Below are 21933 nucleotides of genomic sequence, written 5' to 3' on the forward strand. Positions count from 1 at the left end.
GCTATTCCTATTCTAGGTTCCATGCAGAAGGAACAGAGTGAAGTCATTAAGAAAATATATATAATGACCAATTAAGATGTAGATTGTGATAGATTTTAATCAAGTGCAGTCATATGAGGAATTACATGAATAGAGACACAGTGTTACATGATCACACAGTAAAGGCACTGGGATAGGCACTCAGGCAGGCGTATGGGGGACAGATTGAGGACTGGGAGGGTGAACATGTCAGAGCCCCAGGGTGTCTTTCTGCACTTGGCAACCCAGAAGGGTGTTTCCAGCCTGGACACACTCAGACACACTGGCCACTGAAACACACAACATCACCAGGACAGGCATCATTATACTGTTGCAAAATGTATCTTCAACACTTGTTTGAAGACAAAATACCACCAACATTGTATTGTGAATGATTATATTCAAAAATGTAAATATATTTGCCATTTAAGTAATATGGTGGATCTCTACTAGGAAATTGCTTTCACCTGAACAATTTATTTCCATATCAAGGCAGATGAAGGACAAGAGTTGCCAGGACTATGAGTGTAAGCTATAGCTACCTTTCTGAGCCTGAATCCATGATACTGCCTTCATGGCCAGAAACTGCCACTCTTCCTGAGCCTCCATCTTGAAACCATAGAGCCATACCAGGGCGAGAACTGTGGCCCACACCTCCTGGTCCACCTTAGATAGGGAGAGACAGACAGATGAGAGACAGAGAGAGTAAGGGATAGAGAAAGAGAAAGATGAGAAAGAGAGGAAAGAGGCAGAAGATAAGGACGCTGAGACATGAGATTCAGTTCAATGGTCATCATGCCTTTGTCCAGATCTGATGGTCTTTCTATAGAGCACACGTGCAGACACTGTGAAAGTGCATCAACTTGAAGCATGCTCATCTATTTTCGGTTCATCCTGCTGCCTGTCGAAACGCCATATCAGTTTAATTCTGTGGTCCTACCTGTGCAGGCTTTGGCTTGGACACCTCCTCCTCTGTCTTCACCAGCACCTCAGCCAATGCTGCCTCCAGGACCCAGGAACCAGAGGCCTTCTGAAGGGAGATCAGCTGGAGGAGAGGGTCCCTCACAGGCTTAGAGGTTGGGGCTGGAGAGTCAAAGTCTATTGGGATTGGACAACATAATTGAAATCGAAATGCTTCCTTAATGTACATTAATACCTCAACCCGAACTCTTATCCTAACCGTTACAGTTAAATCCTTTTGCTGTGTCACAATAAAATATAACGTAGGGAGCATCAAACACAGTAACAATTTGCAGGTATTTGGAATTAGGTTAAAACAGACATTAACACCTGTCCCAAATTACCTTCTTCATCACAGTCTTCGTCACATTCTAATACTTCACAAGCACCTGAAAAATATTTGTTGAATATTCCCATTAACACAAGTATATCAATAATTGATGAACTAAATAATCTAATCACAGTTTACTTCTAAAATAAAATCAATATTAACTGGATTCCAACACTTCTGTAAAATCTATGAAATAAAGCTATAAAATGTGTATTGTCGAGGGCTTCCTGTGACGCAATTTAGGAAATCGCTGCCTGATTTTTCATACTGCACATCGGTTGTTTCCCCCCCCCCCCCCCCTAAATTCAAGTATTTACTCTGAGCATTATAGTAACTTACTTTAAAATGGAAAAGAAGAAAGTAGGAAAAGGTTGTGGAGCTACAACAATAGTTTGTAACAAGACAGGAGAAGCTAAAATCGTAGTCTAAACAGAGATGGCTCATGCTAGCGCAAATAAGCTCGCAGCAGCAAAAGTATCCTAATTTCATGAGGTGATAAAGGAGGATTTGCACAATGCGCTCACAGACTTTCAAGAGAAACTTCGAGAAGATGTACAAAAATAACTAAAGGAGTTCAACATGGACATTAACCACAAACTCAAAGAAAACAAATAACTTCACAGCATATCTACAAAAATGTGGGATGCAGATCAGCACATTTGGGAAACAGACACATAGAACACTGCAGTCAAGGGTACAGTCTTTGAAAAGCCATCATGCACTACAGGCAAAAGTGACAGAACGACAGTTTTTCACTTCATAATAACATAACTTTATTCCGTGGCAGAGGGCACAAAAAAAGACGATGCCCACCTTCGTGGAGGTTCTATTCAAATAAATACTTGAAGACACAGACCTGGGACTCGAGAGAGCACACCGAGTTCTGGCCTCAAAAACCCCCAGCTGTGTCCCACCAAAATCCATCGTTTTTTCCCGCGCAGCCTGGAAAAAGCCTGTTAACTTCCAAGGCCAACGACCATGACTACACGGGAGAAATAGTGAAAAGGAAGTAAGGAATTACACCCCTATCAAGAAGGCACTAAAAGACAAAGGGATTCACTTTTAAACACCATTCCCGGCAAAAATGTAATGGCCCGGTTACATACGAGCAATTTTGACGAGGCGGCGGAGGACCTGAAGTCGAGGGGCATCTCAGTGAAGTATAACACCAGGAGAAAGTAGTCTTCACCATCTCAGTGAAGTAAACCACCAGGAGAAAGTAGTCTTCACCATCTCAGTGAAGTAAACCACCAGGAGAAAGTAGTCTTCACCATCTCAGTGAAGTATACCACCAGGAGAAAGTAGTCTTCACCATCTCAGTGAAGTATACCACCAGGAGAAAGTAGTCTTCACCGGTGGAAAGACTCAAGCAAGTCACCTCGGCAAGAGGACGCTCACATTCGAGAGAGACTCTGGCATTTCCAGTGAGAAGATGCAAAACACTGAATTAGATTTAACAGACTTAATAGTTACCGCTAGCTGTTAGACATATTGAGTTGTTACGGTTGACATTGCTATACGTAAATGTCTTCCCTATTTTTCCCCACTACTGAGCAAGGGCGAGAAGCCAAAGGTACGTGCCTTTATGGACACATTATGTCTGGTCAACTTAATAACTTATCTATTAGCTAACAATGAATGACACAGCGACAACAGGGTGACAGAAAGGCATATCATGGGGAGGATTCATGATATGCACGTATGACCTATATACACTGCTCAAAAAAATAAAGGGAACACTAAAATAACACATCCTAGATCTGAATGAATGAAATATTCTTTACATAGTTGAATGTGCTGACAACAAAATCAGACAAAAATTATCAATGGAAATAAAATTTATCAACCCATGGAGGTCTGGATTTGGAGTCACACTCAAAATTAAAGTGGAAAACCACCCTACAGGCTGATCCAACTTTTATGTAATGTCCTTAAAACAAGAGACTCAGTAGTGTGTGTCGCCTCCATGTGCCTGTATGACCTCCCTACAACGCCTGGGCATGCTCCTGATGAGGTGGCGGATGGTCTCCTGAGGGATCTCCTCCCAGACCTCGACTAAAGCATCCGCCAACTCCTGGACAGTCTGTGGTGCAACGTGGCGTTGGTGGATGGAGCGAGACATGATGTCCCAGATGTGCTCAATTGGATTCAGGTCTGGGGAACGGGCGGGCCAGTCCATAGCATCAATGCCTTTCTCATGCAGGAACTGCTGACACACTCCAGCCACACGAGGTCAAGCATTGTCTGGCATTAGGAGGAACCCAGGGCCAACCACACCAACATATGGTCTCACAAGGGGTCTGAGGATCTCATCTCGGTACCTAATGGCAGTCAGGCTACCTCTGGCGAGCACATGGAGGGCTGTGCGGCCCCCCAAAGAAATCCCACCCCACACCATGACTGATCCACCGCCAAACCGGTCATGCAGGCAGAGGATGTTGCAGGCAGCAGAACATTCTCCACGGCATCTCCAGACTGTCACGTCTGTCACGTGCTCAGGGTGAACCTGCTTTCATCTGTGAAGAGCACAGGGCGCCAGTGGGGAATTTGCCAATCTTGGTGTTCTCTGGCAAATGCCAAACGTCCTGCACGGTCTGTGGACGTCGGGCCCTCATACCACCCTCATGGAGTCTGTTTCTGACCGTTTGAGCAGACACATGCACATTTGTGGCCTGCTGGAGGTCATTTTGCAGGGCTCTGGCAGTGCTCCTCCTGCTCCTCCTTGCACAAAGGCGGAGGTAGCGGTCCTGCTGCTGGGTTGTTGCCCTCCTACGGCCTCCTCCACGTCTCCTGATGTACTGGCCTGTCTCCTGGTAGCACCTCCATGCTCTGGACACTACACTGACAGACACAGCAAATCTTCTTGCCACAGCTCGCATTGATCCTGGATGAGCTGCACTACCTGAGCCACTTGTGTGGTTTGTGGACTCCGTCTCATGCTACCACTAGAGTGAAAGCACCGCCAGCATTCAAAAGTGATCAAAACATCAGCCAGGAAGCACAGGAACTGAGAAGTGGTCTGTGATTATCACCTGCAGAACCACTCCTTTATTGGGGGTGTCTTGCTAATTGCCTAAAATTTCCACCTGTTGTCTATTCCATTTGCACAACAGCATGTGACATTTACTGTCAATCAGTGTTGCTTCCTAAGTGGACAGTTTGATTTCACAGAAGTGTGATTGACTTGGAGTTACATTGTGTTGTTTAAGTGTTCCCTTTATTTTTTTGAGCAGTGTATTTTTCTCTTGTAATTAACCGATGTGTTAAAGTGATGAAAAGGGTGCCCTTTTTATTTTTGGTTTCAACATGTGCGTCACGGATTTTGATATTTGAGTGAAGGGCTTTTCAAATTCCAGAGGCAAGAGACAGTCCACTGACACGGGAGTCCAAATAAACTATTTTCCCACTTTGGTTTACCTTTTTATTGTTCTTGTTTTAGAGTTCATTTTTAGGTTCATATTAAGCAGGCTGTTATGGTGCACAGGTTTTATGGTTTATATCGATGAGTCATCGAGAATTTAAGGTCATCAGTCTCAAACGGACTGGGGAGTGCCATCAAGAGAAGTAAGGTAATAAATAGCAAAGAAGAAACGGGAGAGTTGAAATACTATTCTGGCGGGAAACTTCCTTATCCCCTCCTGAACACGAGAACTCAAGAAAATGACATAGGAATACCTTTTTTCTTCTTATAACATGGGTAGAAGGGGCATTGGAATCTTGACCCCATTCAGTTGGAGTTTATATCAGACATAAAAGGGTAGATTTATATTTCTTAAATGTAAACTGGATAACAAGGAATTTACATTATTTAATGCATACGTGCCTCTGGAGAGTGACATGGTCTTGTACAGGAAGGGGTTTGATTAACCGTAATTGCCACAGAAACCTCTGCAACTTATCTGTGGAGGGAATTTTACTATGGATTTTAAACTCAAAATAGGAAAATGAAACTGGTTGCTAAAAAGATCAATAGGATATTACAGGATTTAGGACTCCTTCCTGTATGGCGTGACATCCACATGTCCGATAGGGAATATGGTTTTTACTCAGCCCGCCACACTGAATACTCCAATTTAGACTACTTTTTTTATATACAGTACAGAAAGGCACAAGCTTAAGGATTGTAGGGTCGGTCAGAGCGACTTATCAGATCATAAGGGTGTTTGCCTAACTCAACTCCTTGAGTACAGGTGCATCAAAGCGGGGACCGAGAGACTGAAAAACAGCTTCTATCCCAAGGCCATCAGACTGTTAAACAGCCATCACTAACATTGAGTGGCTGCTGCCAACATACTGACTCAACTAGCCACTTTAATAAAGGAAGAATTGAGGGAATAAATGTATCACGAGCCACTTTAAACAATGCCACTTTATATAATGTTTACATACGCGACATTACTCATCTCATATGTATATACTGTACTCTATACCATCTACTGCATCTTGCCTATGCCGTTCGGCCATCACTCATTAATTTATTTTTATGTACATATTCTTATTCATTCCTTTACACTTGTGTATGAGGTAGTTGTGAAATTGTTAGATGACTTGTTAGATATTACTGCATGGTCGGAACTAGAAGCACAAGCATTTCGCTACACTCACATTAACATCTGCTAACCATGTGTATGTGACAAATAAAATTCGATTTGATTTACTGGAACCTAATACCTCAACTGCTCCATTATATCGACAGTGGCTAACTGGGTCACCCTGACCCAAATCATCACGGTAAAATATTTGTGCTGTGAATAATACAGTCAAAATAAAAAAATATTTACAAGTTTGCAAATTACAAACCTTGTTTTGAGAAGAATCCAACTTGCACCAGGACACAAGAAACCAGGAGATAAAGAACGAAGAGCAGTATTAGTAACTTCCTCAATCAATCAACGCGAATCACACAAATTAAATTGCATTTCTTTTTTTAAACTAAACAAATCTCCAGGCACTAATGTCTTCCCTTCAGAATGGGCAAAGTTTGATGGGACAACAAATGATCGAAATGGTTACATACTGTTATCTAATACCTCAACCACTCCATTATAATCGCCAGTGGCTAACTGGGTCACCCTGACCCTAACTTGGTCACCCTGACCCTAACTGGAACTCTGACCCTAATTATCGCAGTAAAATATTTGTGCTGGGAATAATAGTCAAAATAGAAAATTAAAAAGTTTGCAAATTACATACGTTGTTTAGAGAAGAATCCTATTTGCACCAGGACACAAGAAACCAGGAGGTAAAGAACAAGGAGCAGTATTAGTAACTTCCTCAATCATTCAACGAAAATCACTCAAATTAAAATGTTTATTTTTTTTTTAACTAAACAAGTGTAGTTTAAACGTACCCTTCACCCTAGAGGCGAGCAAACCTTCAGTCTTATTTTTAGCAGACATACCTTAATACAAATGAACAGTGATTGTATTAACAGGGTCTAGAATTAGTATGTTTATTATAAACTCATAAACAGATACTTATGCATAATTGAAATATGGTAATATCCTCAAATCATGCAAATTTGTTTCTAAACCAAATAGACTTGGTGCTTACTGCTTCTTTTATGCATCTTACTCTTTGTGCCGACCACAAACTTGGACGCAGAGCACACAAGCTGATCAGCTTTTTCATCGAGTTCAGATAATTTCATATCGCGCTCAAGTACACTACTGCTAAAATCCCAATCTGCACAAAACATGAAGATCCACAAAAAAAATTATAAAGTGGTTAGATTTCCACCCACACCAACAATGGTATTAATTTAAAGTACAAATCAGTCAATTCAATTTGTATAAGTACCTTGTATTGTTCGTTCAAATAAAATGAATCTGCAACAGTAACAATATAACCGTGGCAAAGTAGCACAAACCTGTCAGTGAACATCCCCTTAGCTTCAACACTGAGAAAGAAGGGAAAAACACAAGTCACCGGGTTACAAACATGAAGGTACACGCACCAAACTCATTAATGACTAAACTATGAGGATTCTGTCTTACACGTGCAGGGGGCACAGATTGAGACACTTCAGCTCGCGGTTACCATTTATTTAGCGCCGTTTACATATCTGCATAAAATAATTTCCTTGCACAGCCTCTCCCCGTCACAAACACTCACTCACTTGGTGTGGGGACATGTCTGTGTAGCAGCGGTCCATGCAGGGCCTCTCCATCTCCTTTGTGGACAGCGATGAAGGCAGTAAAGGCACTGCTCACTCCTGATTGGACGCTGAGCTCTATCACCTTCTCTTTCACTCCCTCCTTCTCACCATCCTGCTCCCTCTCTTCCACCTCCAGGGATTGGATTAGGGTTCGAGCACCCAGCCTGTGGACGGTCATTCTGGAGAGGAGGGATAGAGAGAAGAATAAGAGGAAAGAGCAAGAGAGAGAAGAATTAGAGGGATAGAGAGATTAAGAGGGTAGAGTGGGGGAGACGAGGGTCGATGATACAATGGGGGTACCTACAGTACTAATATATATATATATATATATATATATATCTCAAACCATACTGCATAGCTGAAATGCATTAGAAGTGCTGGCACAGTTTCTGTTAATGGAGCATCATGGCAGTCTTGCCTGTAAATAGTGGCACATTCCCTTAATGCATCTGACCAAGGCCTGCAGTGTTGTTTTTACCCAGTGTTCTCTGTAGGCTTAAGACTGAAGCTCAGCTGGTTCTCAACAGGCTGCTTGGCCAGGCTGTACTTCACTGTCACTGAGCCCTCTGTGTCCCCCGAGCTCTGAGCAGGGAAGAGAATGAGAGAGAGCGAGGAAGAGACAGACAGAACGAGAGAAAGAAAACAAGGAAATACAGGGTTGAGTGAAACACGTGGACCGTGACCCAAAATATTGTTGTCTTGCAAATAAGTTATGACCTTACCAGTGTCATTTGAACATTGACATACTGCATGTTAAACAATATTAACATTCATAACAGTAGAAGGCAGAGTCCTCACCTCCCCAGTGAGCTGGGCATACAGAAGTGCCCTTTGACCCTGGAAGACCACTCTGATTGGTGGAGACAGAGGGGTGACCGACACCTCCTTTGGGACATTCCACTTGACTGAGATGTCCACCACAGCTGGCTGCAGGGCAAACCGGAGAGACTGCATCACCTGAGGGAGGAGTGTTAAGGAGGTGGGAGAGTGGTAAAAAATGTCATTAAAAAAGGAAAGATAGATTAAGGAAGGTGATAAATGTTTATAACCAATACAGCCCTCAATTTACACATGTACACACACTGATAAGCTCTCTTACTTTGGGCTGCATCCTGTCCTGTCCTGTGATAAACTGTGCGTGCCCTCTGGCCTGCTTGGCCACCCCAGAAATGAGAGCAGTGCTGGCCCCCTCCCCGATCCCAAAGGAGAAACACCTGACAGGGACACACCCAGGAATCACTATTATTGTTGTTATCAAATACCAAAATAAATCCATATCACTTGTATCATTTTCTTGTCCTCGTGGGGTGACTGAAAACACAGACAGGTTGGGTAGGTTTACTTTAGATTGGGTTTTACAATTCATATTTTGAGTCAAAAAGACCCGTGGATAGACCTTTACTTTCCAGACAGGTGCAATGGGTTCTGTAACAAACTCTATTAAAACCAGTTAGTCCAATTATTTCAGGTGTGAGGTGACAGAGCTAGCTATGGGATCTCTACCCCAACTAGGTAATGATAGGGGAAACAGTGCTTGTGGGCCCACCTGTGAGAACCGGCATTAGTCTTCACCAGATCCAGGACTTCCTTGGTGTTCCCCACCTCACCGTCAGTGAACAAGAAGAGCTGTGGAGGACAGAGCTGGTATGTTGATCATGTGTCAACGTTAAATAATGTACGTGCAGCACTGCTACTGAGAATGTTTCCTTATTAACCAAAAACACAGGTCTATTTGGTGTCCCAGTAATACCACACTCAAAATACACTGTTTGCTAGGGTGTTACTCTAACTAAACATGCCCAAAAGGGAATTCCCTCATGGTCTAAGACATTGGTTGCTCCCGTGGGAGACCAGGGTTCATATCCTGCGTGTTACACATGGAAGCGTGGGAGGAGTTTCAGGTGTTTCAAGAGGAACCTGTATGAATCACTGTGTGTGTGTGTAAGGTATATAGAAGGCCAATGAGTGAGATGATTAGAAAAAAATATTCAAATGCCACTCCACAATGATACAATAACTGACAGATTTTTGTTGACCACTCAGATAGTTGAGACACCAAAAAACAAACCTAGTCAAACATGGTAGTGGGTCCCTTGGCATCATCAAAAATACATCATATATATTTTTACTAACAGTCGTTATACATTGTGTCATCTATACACGCATGCATAGACTAAAGTAGATAAAAGGTCATTGAGAAACATCTAAAGAAATCTCTGTTGGAGGATACGGTGGCAGGCTTTAGCAAAGGCATTTACATTATTGTTACCTGATAACATTGCACACAATTTATTATTTTCATCTAGATCATTTTAACTATCATTTTGGCTGGACAGCTGACGAAAAACATCATCCCTACTGTCATTGTATAACCCACAGTAAAGAAACGCATGAGGTTCTGTTACAATGGAAGCATTGTTACAGAAAGTACAGACATTTCTCTGTGGGAGTGTTTGTGTATATTATTATTTTTATTTAACTAGGCAAGTCAGATGAGAACACATTCTTATTTACAATGACGGCCTACCCCGGCCAAACACTAATCCGGACAACGCTGGGCCAATTGTGCGCCGCCCTATGGGACTCCCAATCACGTCCGGTTGTGATACAGCCTGGAATCGAACCAGGGTCTGTAGTGATGCCTCTAACACTGAAATGCAGTGCCTTAGACTGCTGTGCCACTCGGTCTAAGGCACTGTAAGGAATGTAAGGTGTGTTAGATACCTGTCTGGGCTGGTCGGGGAGGCAGGGCTGGCTGTAGATATGTTTTAAAGGCTGGAGGATCTCTGTACCTCCCAGGTCAGCCCTCATTTCTTTCACCTTCTGCAGAGCCTCATCCATAGTCTTCTGGCTGTACTCCACACTCTTACTGACGTCCAGATAGATATACACACACAAGGTCAAAGGGTCATCACCACAACATATTACAGACCGAAGCCATGGACATTTGAATCTTTCCTCTACCTGCTGCAAATTATTAGATGTAAACAAGATTGAAACAGGGGTTGGAAGGAGAAAACACTCACGGAAAGAAGGACTCATAACTGGACCCAAAGCCGATGATGTTGAAGTAGCAGCCCATGGGCAGGCTTTTCAGCAAGAGCAGCAGAGTATCCTGCAAGAGAGAAGTCCAACAAGTGTCTTTACTCTTCAAACTTTATAGGACAGTCTTAAAGAACTAGGACAGAGTAACCACTGTGTACTGGATTTAACTCCAAACTACCTTGTGGTGAATCCTGTGCAGATTGAGCTGTTCATTCACTAGAATATGGTTGCTGTGTGTGTGTGTGTGTGTGTATACCCTGGCACTGCCAATACGGTCCTGTGACCCAGACCCAAGGTGCATGGGGCATTCCATGCTGCCAGAGCGATCCACTACAAACAGGAACTCCCCGTGTGAGGTCATAGATGACATCACATCCTTGGGGAACTCTGGGTACAAGCTCAGCATGACCACTGGATCACCCATCAGAGAGCCTGGGGGGGGGGGGGGAATAGTGTGAGAGAGAGAGAGAGAGAGAAAGACATGTGTCCAACAGTTTTTCTCAATTTCTATAAGACGCCTCTCCTTCAGTCTCACCATGTCCCTCTCTATAAACATGGATGATGGTAGTAGACTAGACTACTCATTGATCTCATATACACCAATCTACACCCCCCTCACCTGGCTTGGCAGAAGCCTGAGCTGCCTCTACTATAGCAGTAGGCTGGTAGGTGTCTTGGTAATACAACAACAGCTCAACATCCCGGTCAAACTGATGACCTGCAGCCAGACTGACCTGCAGTTAGAACAACATTCACATGAAGGCAGAGCAGACAGAGAGGGAATTGAACAACTATGAAGGATTCTGATGGTTTATGATGCCAGTGAGAGTGCAAGCACACAGACATACACAGTGTACACATTCGTACGTACGTACATACATACATACATAAAGCAACACACTTACACATGCATATGAACACACACACACACAGTACCGTGGCTTGGGTTTTCTCTGTGTTGAGGTAGTTGAGTGGGTCCAGGGGACAGTTGGACTCTACTCTAGAGATGGGATGAGGGGACGACACATGGGCACTGAGGGACAGACTGTAGGGGACAGAACCAGCGGGCACCGAGGACACCTGGGCACTGCCACCACTACCACTGTCTGACCCTTATAGAGAGATGGGTGAGGGAGAGAGGAAGAGAGAGGGGCGAGAGAACCACAGATTAGAATGTTTTTGTTCCAGCCCAACACTAACACTCCTTTCATCTCATCAACAACTCACCAAGACCTTGATTCATTCAATAATGATTCATTCATTAAAACAGGACTGTAACTGAAGCCTGCACCATCCCCTGTGGGTCTCCAATAGCAGGACTGAAGACCACTGCCCTATGGGACAGGTACTGGTTCCTCGTCACACTGCTGCCCACAAGGTTTTTACTTTGTTTTACACTGCCCTATGATGTATTAGTGGTTTGTGTCTCTATACAGGGGCCCATGTTCTTACCCTGGGGTAGGTAGCGGGGGTTGAGCACGGCGGGCAGGCAGAGCCTCAGGCCGTCGTCAGCCTGTACAGCCAGCTCTGTCACATAGTCCAGGCTGACAGAGGCCTTCTCCCCTGGAGGCAGACTGCCCACACTCAGCTTGAACACGTCCGGGCTCTCATCACTCTCCTCCAATAGGAAGGCCTGCTGGCCCGAACTCAATGCATCATCATACTGCTCCTGTGCCTGAGGAGGGACAGAGGAACAGGACGCATCATCAGCCTGCCACAGTATAGTACAGTAGTATACATCCAGGGGAGGGTGCCGTCTGACTGACACTAGTCAGGTCAATGGGGTTTGACAGAGAGTCGCTTTGACAAAGCAGTAGGTTGGGAACCAGTTTTACAGGGTCAAAGTCTACTACTGAGAGCAGAGAGCTGTCAACAAACATTTGAATAACTTTTGAAGGCGCCTAGGTCATAGACTGCTGGTTCACCATAAAGTGATAATAATAAGTAATGGATTGGATTTATAGAGCCTTTCTACCAACTGAGGTACCACAAGCACTTTACATAGTAAGGGGGAAACTCATCTCATCCACCATCAATGTGTGGTACCCATCTGGGTGATACACAGCAACCAATTTGTACCAGAATGCTCACCACACACCAGATAACATGGTGGAGGTGAGGATATTTGCTATTTAGGAATTAATTATTAGGTTGCCATGAAACTAAGTTGCTCTTAAAACTGTAGTAACGCTCTAATTACACTAGTAACAACACTTGTACTAACATGTTATTGATTGGTATTAAATGTGAAATTAACCCAAATCCTGCAATAAATTATACTTTTGTAGATCTCAGAAAATGTAATAAAAATGTCTAGAGTTGCATTTGTCTCATTATTGACTTGTCATCTCTCCTCACCTTCTGTTTCTCCTGAACCTCAGCCACCACCTCAGTCTGTCCTATCTTTGCGCTGAACCTGCAGACAGCAGCCTCTCCCGGCAGAGGGAAAACAAAGATGGCCTCCAGAGGGCTCTGCTCCTGGTTCTCATACTGCAGAGTGGAGCTCACAGTGGCCACATGCCCCTGCACACTCACTTCCACAACAATACTCTTCAGAGGCACTGAGAGAGGTAGGGATGGATGGAGCAACAGATGGAAGAGAGAACTGACGATGACAACGTTTGGGAACAACTTGTAAATAGTCAATGTAATTTATGGCTCAGTTCATGGAAATGTTTAATTTAGTGAAAAACAATATAAATGTGGTGATATGTTCTGAATTATTTATTTAATAAAAAGGAAGAGAAACAGACACTGGAAGTAAACAATCATGTCAGCTTTCAAACCGTACCTGGTTCATTCTTGACAGTTACCAATCCACAGCAGTTCACCATTTTGGCTCCTGTATGGAGAAGTCAGGTGTCATATCATTGTCTTGGTACCAGCATCTTACATTAATAAAGTTAATTGCCGTGCAACAGTAAACAGTTAATGGTAATATGCCAAGTGTCTATGATGAATTGTTTTATAAAGGCAGCCACAGAATGCAACCACTGACAGTAGGATGAGTCATTGAGAGGTTCATCTAACCATGCTGGCAGGGCTCTCCAACAATGTTCCCTAAAAACATTTACCACGGAGCAAATTTCAAGTCTGCTGAAAGCAAACTGGACATTTTAAATATTGTGCAACTTCCAGCGCGCGTTTAATTGTGAACACCGAGGCTGTACCCGCTTTAAGTTACACCTTTAACCGTGGCCAAGTAGGCTACAGTGGCTGTTTGATCCTACTGGAGGTCTACCAGAGTGGCCTACCATCAAAACAATGGAGAAAAATGCATCCCATAACATTTTAACAGGGAAATAGCTGTTCTATCATTCAGCCTACAGTCACAGCCAATGTGTGGTGCTCAATGTATGAACACTAAAATAAAAAATAAATAGTGTTTTATAAGTCTCATGTAAACATGCAGGGCTTGACATTAACCTGTTTATCCACTTGTCCTTCATATAAGGAGGTGAATGAAAATGTTGTGTTTGATGCAATAAATCACTTTACAAAATATAATGCATTATTATTCCCATAGCATTATTACAGAGAATCAGACAAATTATGCTACCCTCTGCCTATTGGCTACTTAGCGTATTCAAGCCTAAATATACAACACTTCCCCTTTAAGACAAAAAAAAGATGTCTGGAAATGTACACATTGTGTGCTCTTGTAGGAAGCAATCACTCCACTATTTCTGACTACAAATGATCTATAACAACTGGGCTAATTACTAACTAGCAAAGGATATAAACAAAATTTGCACATGCAACTTTCTTCTCAAATCAAGCACAGCTTCTCATGTTCACAGCTGTAAACACAGACCAGTTAAAAGTAGAGTGCACACATCCATATATGGCAATAGTCTATTGGCATATAAGCCTGCTGCAACTGATTGTGATTTCTGCACCGGTCTGTCATGCTCTCCAAACAAAGGAATTGACGCAATCGAGATTGCACCATTTATTTTTACTTAACTAGGCAAGTCAGTAGAGAACAAATTCTTACTTACAATGACAGCCTACCCCAGCCAAACCCTAACACGGACGACTCTGGGCCAATTGTGCGCCGCCCTATGGGACTCCCAATCACAGCCGGTTGTGATACAGCCTGGAATCTAACCTGGGTCTGTAGTGACGCCTCTAGCACTGAGATGCAGTGCCTTAGACAACTGCACCACTCGGAGCCCATATAAATAAACAAGAAAACAAAGACTGCACTGTCCAGATGTTTCAACACTCATAAGATCCCAAAATGAGTAGTGAACATATTTGAATTCATCAAAACTGTAGTTACAGTTCTTAAAGAATGGGGAACGGAGGTAGGAGTCAATTCATTCAGGCAATTCATGCTTTGGTCTGCATGCCAGTGTTAGTTCCTGTTGGATTGGGTTGGGAAGGGATGGAATGGCATCACAGAGAGAAGTCAATGGCCAGGGAAAGCTCCACACAGCCAGTCCAGGTCACATGGTCAGAATGGTATAAAAAGGCAGTCCTGACTGTGGTTGGGAAAGAAGGCCTTTGACAGCTGTGCCAAGAAAGTGATCCTTCATTGAGGCAGAATGCTTTACTGCAAATGGATTGGATTGAATTAAGCCAGGGGATCTGCCATTGAACTGCCATTGAAGTTGTAAGAAGGTTTCCCTGTCGGCTCTAACATGGGTTGGAAAAAGGTACCCATATAGTATTACCATTTGCACCTGATATCAGTTCAAGTAAAACAGTCCTTGGTTAAGGTTGTATTATTCCAATGGAAGTTAATGAATTGTTCTGGATGAGGAAAGAGCATCTTCTACTCCATCTTGTGGTCAGTTACACACACACTTCCTATGTAGCTCTGCAATGTCTTCTGCAACACATGCTATTGAAGTTGAAATTTACAATGATTAGGTAAGGGTTAGGGTAGGGATGTCCCAAGGATTCAACCAACACTCAACAACCAACTGTTTCAAAGCTGCACATTCTTTCTGCCAGACAGAGACTATCTATGGCAGGGTTCCCTAAATGGTGGCCCACAGATCAGTCAACAAATTATTTGTAATTATGTTCAGGTCCCCATCCATCTAATCAAGACAAATATCGTCCTGTGGCTGAATCTAGTTGATGATCCCTGATATACAGGCTGTGTGTGCAGCGCACGTGTGAATAATAATCTACATAACCAACAAACAGCTTCGGTAATCCATCTGTCATTTAATACATTAAATAGGTTGATTAAAGATAGCATTATTACAAACATTATTTAATTTAACTGGCACTGACAGGGATGATCGTCTGGCCTGGAGTGTTTAGCTTAACTGTGCAGCCCTGTACGTGGAACCCTGACCCACGCACCGGCATGGGCTTTCCCGTGCTAATGTTGCTTCTTCATTAAATTGGTTTAAGTTTGTATTGAGCCCTGGTTGATCATGCACCATAACTGCTGGTTGCTGAAAAAGAACATTGCTTTGTACAGTAATACAATATTGGTCTTTCCAGAACATACAGTAATTCCTGAAAAAACATAAGCTTTGTGCAGAAATGTACATTTCCAAGCATGAAGTTATTGTTAACAACAAAGTATGAAACCACAGCAGCCTGATGCAATAATGTCAATATATGTCCATCCAGTGTAATCTCTGGTTGAACTGGTAAAATAGAATGGAATGCAATAGTCAATAATACATAGTACTGTTAGGAGATTTGGAGAGACCTGGTAAGTCAATTACTAATACTCTTTGTAAAAGTATTTATCTTGAACATGCAATCTGTAGATTTTGTGCGATTAGATAGATTGAAATTGTACATTAAACATCATAGCATAGTTGAAAGATATGTGTTGTGTAGAAACATGAAGTGGGTGGCCAGCAGAGATAGATGGGATGGGCTTAGAGAAGCTGAGGGTTGGTGTGTGGAATTGGAGACAAGTGGGAGTGAAGTTGCTGTGTGAGAGAGAAAAAAAAGTCAAAATAAAACAGTAAAAGTAGAATGACACTAAGTGGCAGTGTTTTTACAACTAATGCCGGTTTGCCTGAGGCTGATGCCGTGCAGGTGTTTGTACACATGCTTATACAAACATATTAATGAACACACATATACACACACTCAAATAAACACATAAAAGAACACACATACATGTTACCGGAAGGCCATAAACTGCCTGTTCACCCCGCTATCATCCAGAAGGCGAGGTCAGTACAGGTGCATCAAGGCTATCAGACTGTTAAACAGCCACCACTAACATTGAGTGGCTGCTGCCAACACACTGACTCAACTCCAGCCACTTTAATAATGGGAATTGATGGGAAATGTAAAATATATCACTAGCCACTTTAATCAATGCTACCTAATATAATGTTTACATACCCTACATTATTCATCTCATATGTATACGTATATACTGTACTCTATCATCCACTGCATCCTTATGTAATACATGTATCACTAGCCACTTTAACTATGCCAATTTGTTTACATACTCATCTCATATGTATATACTGTACTCGATACCATCTACTGTACCTTGCCTATGCTGCTCTGTACCATCACTCATTCATATATCTTTATGTACATATTCTTTATCCCCTTACACTTGTGTATAAGACAGTAGTTTTGGAATTGTTAGTTAGATTACTTGTTGGTTATTACTGCATTGTCGGAACTAGAAGCACAAGCATTTCGCTACACTCGCATTAACATCTGCTAACCATGTGTATGTGACAAATAAATTTGATTTGACATATGTAATAGTGCCAGACATGCACAAACATAAAGTAGGCATTGCTGTTATGATTTCAGTTGTCCTTGATGTCCTTTGTTTTAAATGTATTATTAAAAAAATAAATATAAAAAAAATGTGCATTGTTGTTAGGGGTTTTCTGTCTTTTTTCTTGTTAGTTCATTCTCTTGGTTGTTGGTGCAGTCGGGGGGTTCTTGGGGATGGGGAATGGAATTAATTGTATCTATTTTTTTTTTCGGGGGGGGGGGGACTGTGGGAGGGGTCTCAAATGGTTGAGGGACGGCTATTGGGGAACTGTGGGGGATCTTGGAGGGTTCGGGTTTCACAAGATTGTGATCATGAAAAAGGAAACTGACATATTTTATATCACTATCATGCACATGCACCCTCACACAAGGATGGCTCTGCTCTGTTGCGGAAAGACATACATGTTTGATAGTGGCTTGATGCTGTATTGTTTGTCCTTCATGTTCTAATACTTTAATGTTACCCCTTCCGTTTTTTTAGTAATAAATAATAATAAAAAATAATAAAAAATAGTCTATAATGTCAGGAGGTAGGCCTACCTGCCACCTGGAGGTCAGGTATGTCATCTTTCAGAGATATAGGCTACCACAAACGGAGTTACAGATGCAAGTAAACGTTTCACACTAGTTTGATCAACCAGGATTATATAAACATTTTGCAAGAAGCCTTTAAATAGCCTTGCTGTACTGTAAAGCAATGGTTTCCCAAACTTTTTCAGTTAATGTAACACCAAGTACATTTTGCTCTGTTCAGAGTACCTCTGAAGTACCCCTTTATGTATATCTTACCAGTAGGCCTATGGTCTCATGAGTCTTCTCAAGTACCCCCTGTGGATGGGCCAAGTACTCCCAGAAGTGGAAAGCCAAATAAGTTGCAAACAATATATTCTGGGCCCCATCAGACTACTCAAGATGTTTTGAGAGGAACAAAATGTTCATGCAGAAACAGGGGTGTAACTGTAAACATTGGTTCTGTAAAGAAATAGCTATATACGATGATGATGAATGATATGTAGCCTAGGAAGCCAACAATTCCAGTGGTTCAGAAGTTGACATACACTAAGTTGACTGTGCCTTTAAACAGCTGGGAAAATTCCAGAAAATTATGTCATGGCTTTAGAAGCTTGGAGATGTACCTGTGGATGTATTTCAAGGCCTACCTTCAAACTCAGTGCCTCTTTGCTTGACATCATGGGAAAATCCCAAAAAGAAATCAGCCAAGACCTCCCCAAAACATTTTTGACCTCCACAAGTCTGGTTCATCCTTGGGAGCAATTTCCAAACGCCTGAAGGTACCACGTTCATCTGTACAAACAATAGTACGCAAGTATAAACACCATGGGACCACACAGCCATCATACCGCTCAGGAAGGAGATGCCTTCTGTCTCCTAGAGATGAACGTACTTTGGTGCAAAAAGTGCAAATCAATCCCAGAACAACATCAAAGGACCTTGTGAAGATGCTGGAGGAATATCCACAGTAAAACGAGTCCTATATCAACATAACCTGAAAGGCCGCTCAGCAAGGAAGAAGCCACTGCTCCAAAACTGCCATAAAAAAGCCAGACTACGGTTTCCAACTGCACATGGGGACAAAGATCGTACTTTTTGGAGAAATGCCCTCTGGTCTGATGAAACAAAAATGGAACTGTTTGGCCATAATGACCATCGTTATGTTTGGAGGAAAAGGGAGAGGCTTGCAAGCCGAAAAAAACCATACCAACCGTGAAGCACAGGGGTGGCAGCATCATGTTGTGGGGGTGCTTTGCAGGAGGAACTGGTGCACTTCATAAAATAGATGGCATCATGATATGGGAAATTGTGGATATATTTAAGCAACATCAAGACATCAGTCAATAAGTTAAAGCTTGGTCGCAAATGGGTCTTCCAAATGGACAATGACACCAAGCATACTTCCAAATGGCTTAAGGACAACCAAGTCAAGGTTTTGGAGTGGCCAACACAAAGCCCTGACCTCAAGCCTATAGAAAATGTGTGGGCAGAACTGAAAAAGCATGTGTGAGCAAGGAGGCCTACAAACCTGACTCAGTTACACCAGCTATGTCAGGAGGAATGGGCCAAAATTCACCCAACTTAATATGGAAAGCTACCTGAAACATTTGACCCAAGTTAAACAATTAAGGCAATGCTACCAAATACTAATTGAGTGCATGTAAACTTCTGACCCACTGGGCATGTAATTAAATAAACAAAAGCTTAAATAAAAATCACTATTATTCTGACATTTCACATTCTTAAGATAAAGCGGTGATCCTAACTGACCTAAGATAAGTTTTACTAGGATTACATTTACATTACATTTACATTTAAGTCATTTAGCAGACGCTCTTATCCAGAGCGACTTACAAATTGGTGAATTCACCTTCTGACATCCAGTGGAACAGCCACTTTACAATAGTGCATCTAAATCATTAAAGGGGGGGGGGGGGGGTGAGAAGGATTACTTTATCCTATCCTAGGAATTCCTTGAAGAGGTGGGGTTTCAGGTGTCTCCGGAAGGTGGTGATTGACGTCGTGAGGGAGTTTGTTCCACCATTGGGGGGCCAGAGCAGCGAACAGTTTTGACTGGGCTGAGCGGGAACTGTACTTCCTCAGTGGTAGGGAGGCGAGCAGGCCAGAGGTGGATGAACGCAGTGCCCTTGTTTGGGTGTAGGGCCTGATCAGAGCCTGGAGGTACTGGGGTGCCGTTCCCCTCACAGCTCCGTAGGCAAGCACCATGGTCTTGTAGCGGATGCGAGCTTCAACTGGAAGCCAGTGGAGAGAGCGGAGGAGCGGGGTGACGTGAGAGAACTTGGGAAGGTTGAACACCAGACGGGCTGCGGCGTTCTGGATGAGCTGTAGGGGTTTAATGGCACAGGCAGGGAGCCCAGCCAACAGCGAGTTGCAGTAATCCAGACGGGAGATGACAAGTGCCTGGATTAGGACCTGTGCCGCTTCCTGTGTGAGGCAGGGTCGTACTCTGCGGATGTTGTAGAGCATGAACCTACAGGAACGGGCCACTGCCTTGATGTTAGTTGAGAACGACAGGGTGTTGTCCAGGATCACAATTCCTGATTAAATGTCAGGAATTGTGAAACTGAGTTTAAAATGTATTTGGCCAAGGTGTATGTGAACTTCTGACTTCAACAGTATAAATTAAGTGAGTTTATTTTTTCAGTTTATCGGGGGTGCTGCAGCACCCTTAACACCCCTACTTCAAGCAGCTATGGATGGAAGTGTCATACATAAGAAAATGACTGGCCTAGTTCAAGTGGGCTCCGGGCAATAGAGTAACACACACAAAATCACAATTGCCTCTGGTCTCCCCAAAATGATTAATTTCTGCACGTTCTGTAACGTTGCGCACTCTAGAACAGACACGGAGGCGTGGTCACTTGCTCCGCTGTCATTGCGTTAATTCTAGCAACCTAAACCTCCATAAAACACATCCATAAAATAAGTATGGTATGAAATGTGGATGTCATCGAAATGAATGCCTATTTCTGGCTAACATTTATTGGCCACCAACATTAATAAGCAAAGTAGGTTCATGCCATTTCTACATATGTTGAATATTTTGAGATAAATAGGCGAATCATCCCCAAACGACGCAGTCATGTAACATATTACCTTGACATATGTGATAGGCTAGTTTTCAATTTCCTTTTACTGGTCCTGGAGATAGATTCCCACCGTTTCAACGTTCGTGTAGCATTAATATCCGAGTAGGCTACTTCTTCCTGGTTTATAAAGATTAACGTCAATAGAAAACATTGCGCAATCAACTCATTGGCCAGTGTTCATAGTCACGCCTGCTCTCTTCCTTACCATTGGTGAAAAGATACATTGGGCCTATTCAACCAATCGTTGTTTTTGCGTCTGTAGTGCAGTTTTTTTCTACCTTATGCGTTAAACGTATTATTAGGCACATATTTCAATAGGCTATAGCAATTCGTCAATGGACTGAACACTAAACATAGCAGTCTGGTCATTGTGCTTGTAGACAGTCAATTCATTGGATATCTCCTGTCAGATTGAAGTACGGTGTTACGACATTCTGCTGCCCATATTAGGTTTAATAAGACGTTGTGGTACCCTGTTGACTCATCAGTAGGAAAGATTTGTTTCTCTTTTGGTCCATTCAACAACAGAGCGATACGATCCTTGTTTCAGCAGGATGTTGTATCTATACCTTATGTCATGCCTTATTGGAATGGTTTTATTGATAATATCTGTTGGAAAAAAGTTTGGATGTTGCCACAAACATACCTACTTGTTAACAAAATTAAGGAAGTTTCCTTTAAAATTATTCATAAATATTATCCTGCCAACCACTATATGAAGAAGTTTAAGGAAAACATCAACTCAAATTGCTCCTTTTGTAATGACCACCCAGAAACAGTTGTGCATCTTTTTTGGCATTGTATGCATGTAAGAAAACTGTGGCAAGACATCAGTAGGTTTATAATTGAACACATTTATGAAGATTTTACACTATTGTGGAGAGATGTACTGTTTGGATTCTTTACATACAATAGAAATAAGCGGAATCATTTTTATGTAATTAATTTCATTATTCTTTTGGCCAAATTTCATATACACAAATGTAAATTTACAAACAGAAAACCACATTTTCGTATCCTACAAAAAGAAATTGAACTGTATTTTAAGACGGTTAAATGCTCTACTA

The 21933-nt window shown here is 42.5% G+C and overlaps 1 protein-coding gene across 11 annotated transcripts; it reads right to left on the minus strand.

The window, feature by feature from the left end:
- Positions 1 to 79: 79 nt before the first annotated feature.
- Positions 80 to 21006, minus strand: LOC135553125 (von Willebrand factor A domain-containing protein 5A-like). 11 transcript variants are annotated; one of them, XM_064985250.1, is made up of 23 exons: positions 20874 to 21006; positions 13303 to 13353; positions 12870 to 13072; positions 11964 to 12186; positions 11448 to 11623; positions 11131 to 11245; positions 10768 to 10943; positions 10493 to 10581; positions 10191 to 10335; positions 9013 to 9092; positions 8566 to 8680; positions 8265 to 8423; positions 7945 to 8048; positions 7428 to 7645; positions 7179 to 7208; positions 6884 to 6994; positions 6660 to 6710; positions 6503 to 6520; positions 6110 to 6130; positions 1323 to 1367; positions 959 to 1116; positions 561 to 684; positions 80 to 308 (listed from the first exon to the last, which is right to left on the minus strand). In XM_064985250.1, exons 2-23 carry the CDS (start codon positions 13343 to 13345, stop codon positions 229 to 231), a joined length of 2484 nt encoding a protein of 827 aa, XP_064841322.1. In that variant the 5' UTR covers positions 13346 to 13353; positions 20874 to 21006; the 3' UTR covers positions 80 to 228. The 11 variants fall into 11 exon arrangements, with proteins under 11 accessions (XP_064841322.1, XP_064841321.1, XP_064841324.1 ...); XM_064985249.1 differs by having other exon boundaries at positions 6863 to 6994; XM_064985252.1 differs by lacking the exon at positions 6110 to 6130.
- Positions 21007 to 21933: the final 927 nt, after the last annotated feature.

This window comes from Oncorhynchus masou, chromosome 13 (assembly GCF_036934945.1).
Source record: "Oncorhynchus masou masou isolate Uvic2021 chromosome 13, UVic_Omas_1.1, whole genome shotgun sequence".
Taxonomy (NCBI): domain Eukaryota; kingdom Metazoa; phylum Chordata; class Actinopteri; order Salmoniformes; family Salmonidae; genus Oncorhynchus; species Oncorhynchus masou.

Coding starts and splice junctions, on each gene's coding strand:
- LOC135553125 (XM_064985249.1), bottom strand. CDS start 13,345: ATGGTGAACTGCTGTGGATTGGTAACTGTCAAGAATGAACCAG. Junction 13,073..13,302: donor AACTGTCAAGAATGAACCAG/GTACGGTTTGAA, acceptor TACCTCTCTCAG/TGCCTCTGAAGAGTATTGTT. Junction 10,944..11,130: donor TCAGGCTTCTGCCAAGCCAG/GTGAGGGGGGTG, acceptor CCCCCCCCCCAG/GCTCTCTGATGGGTGATCCA.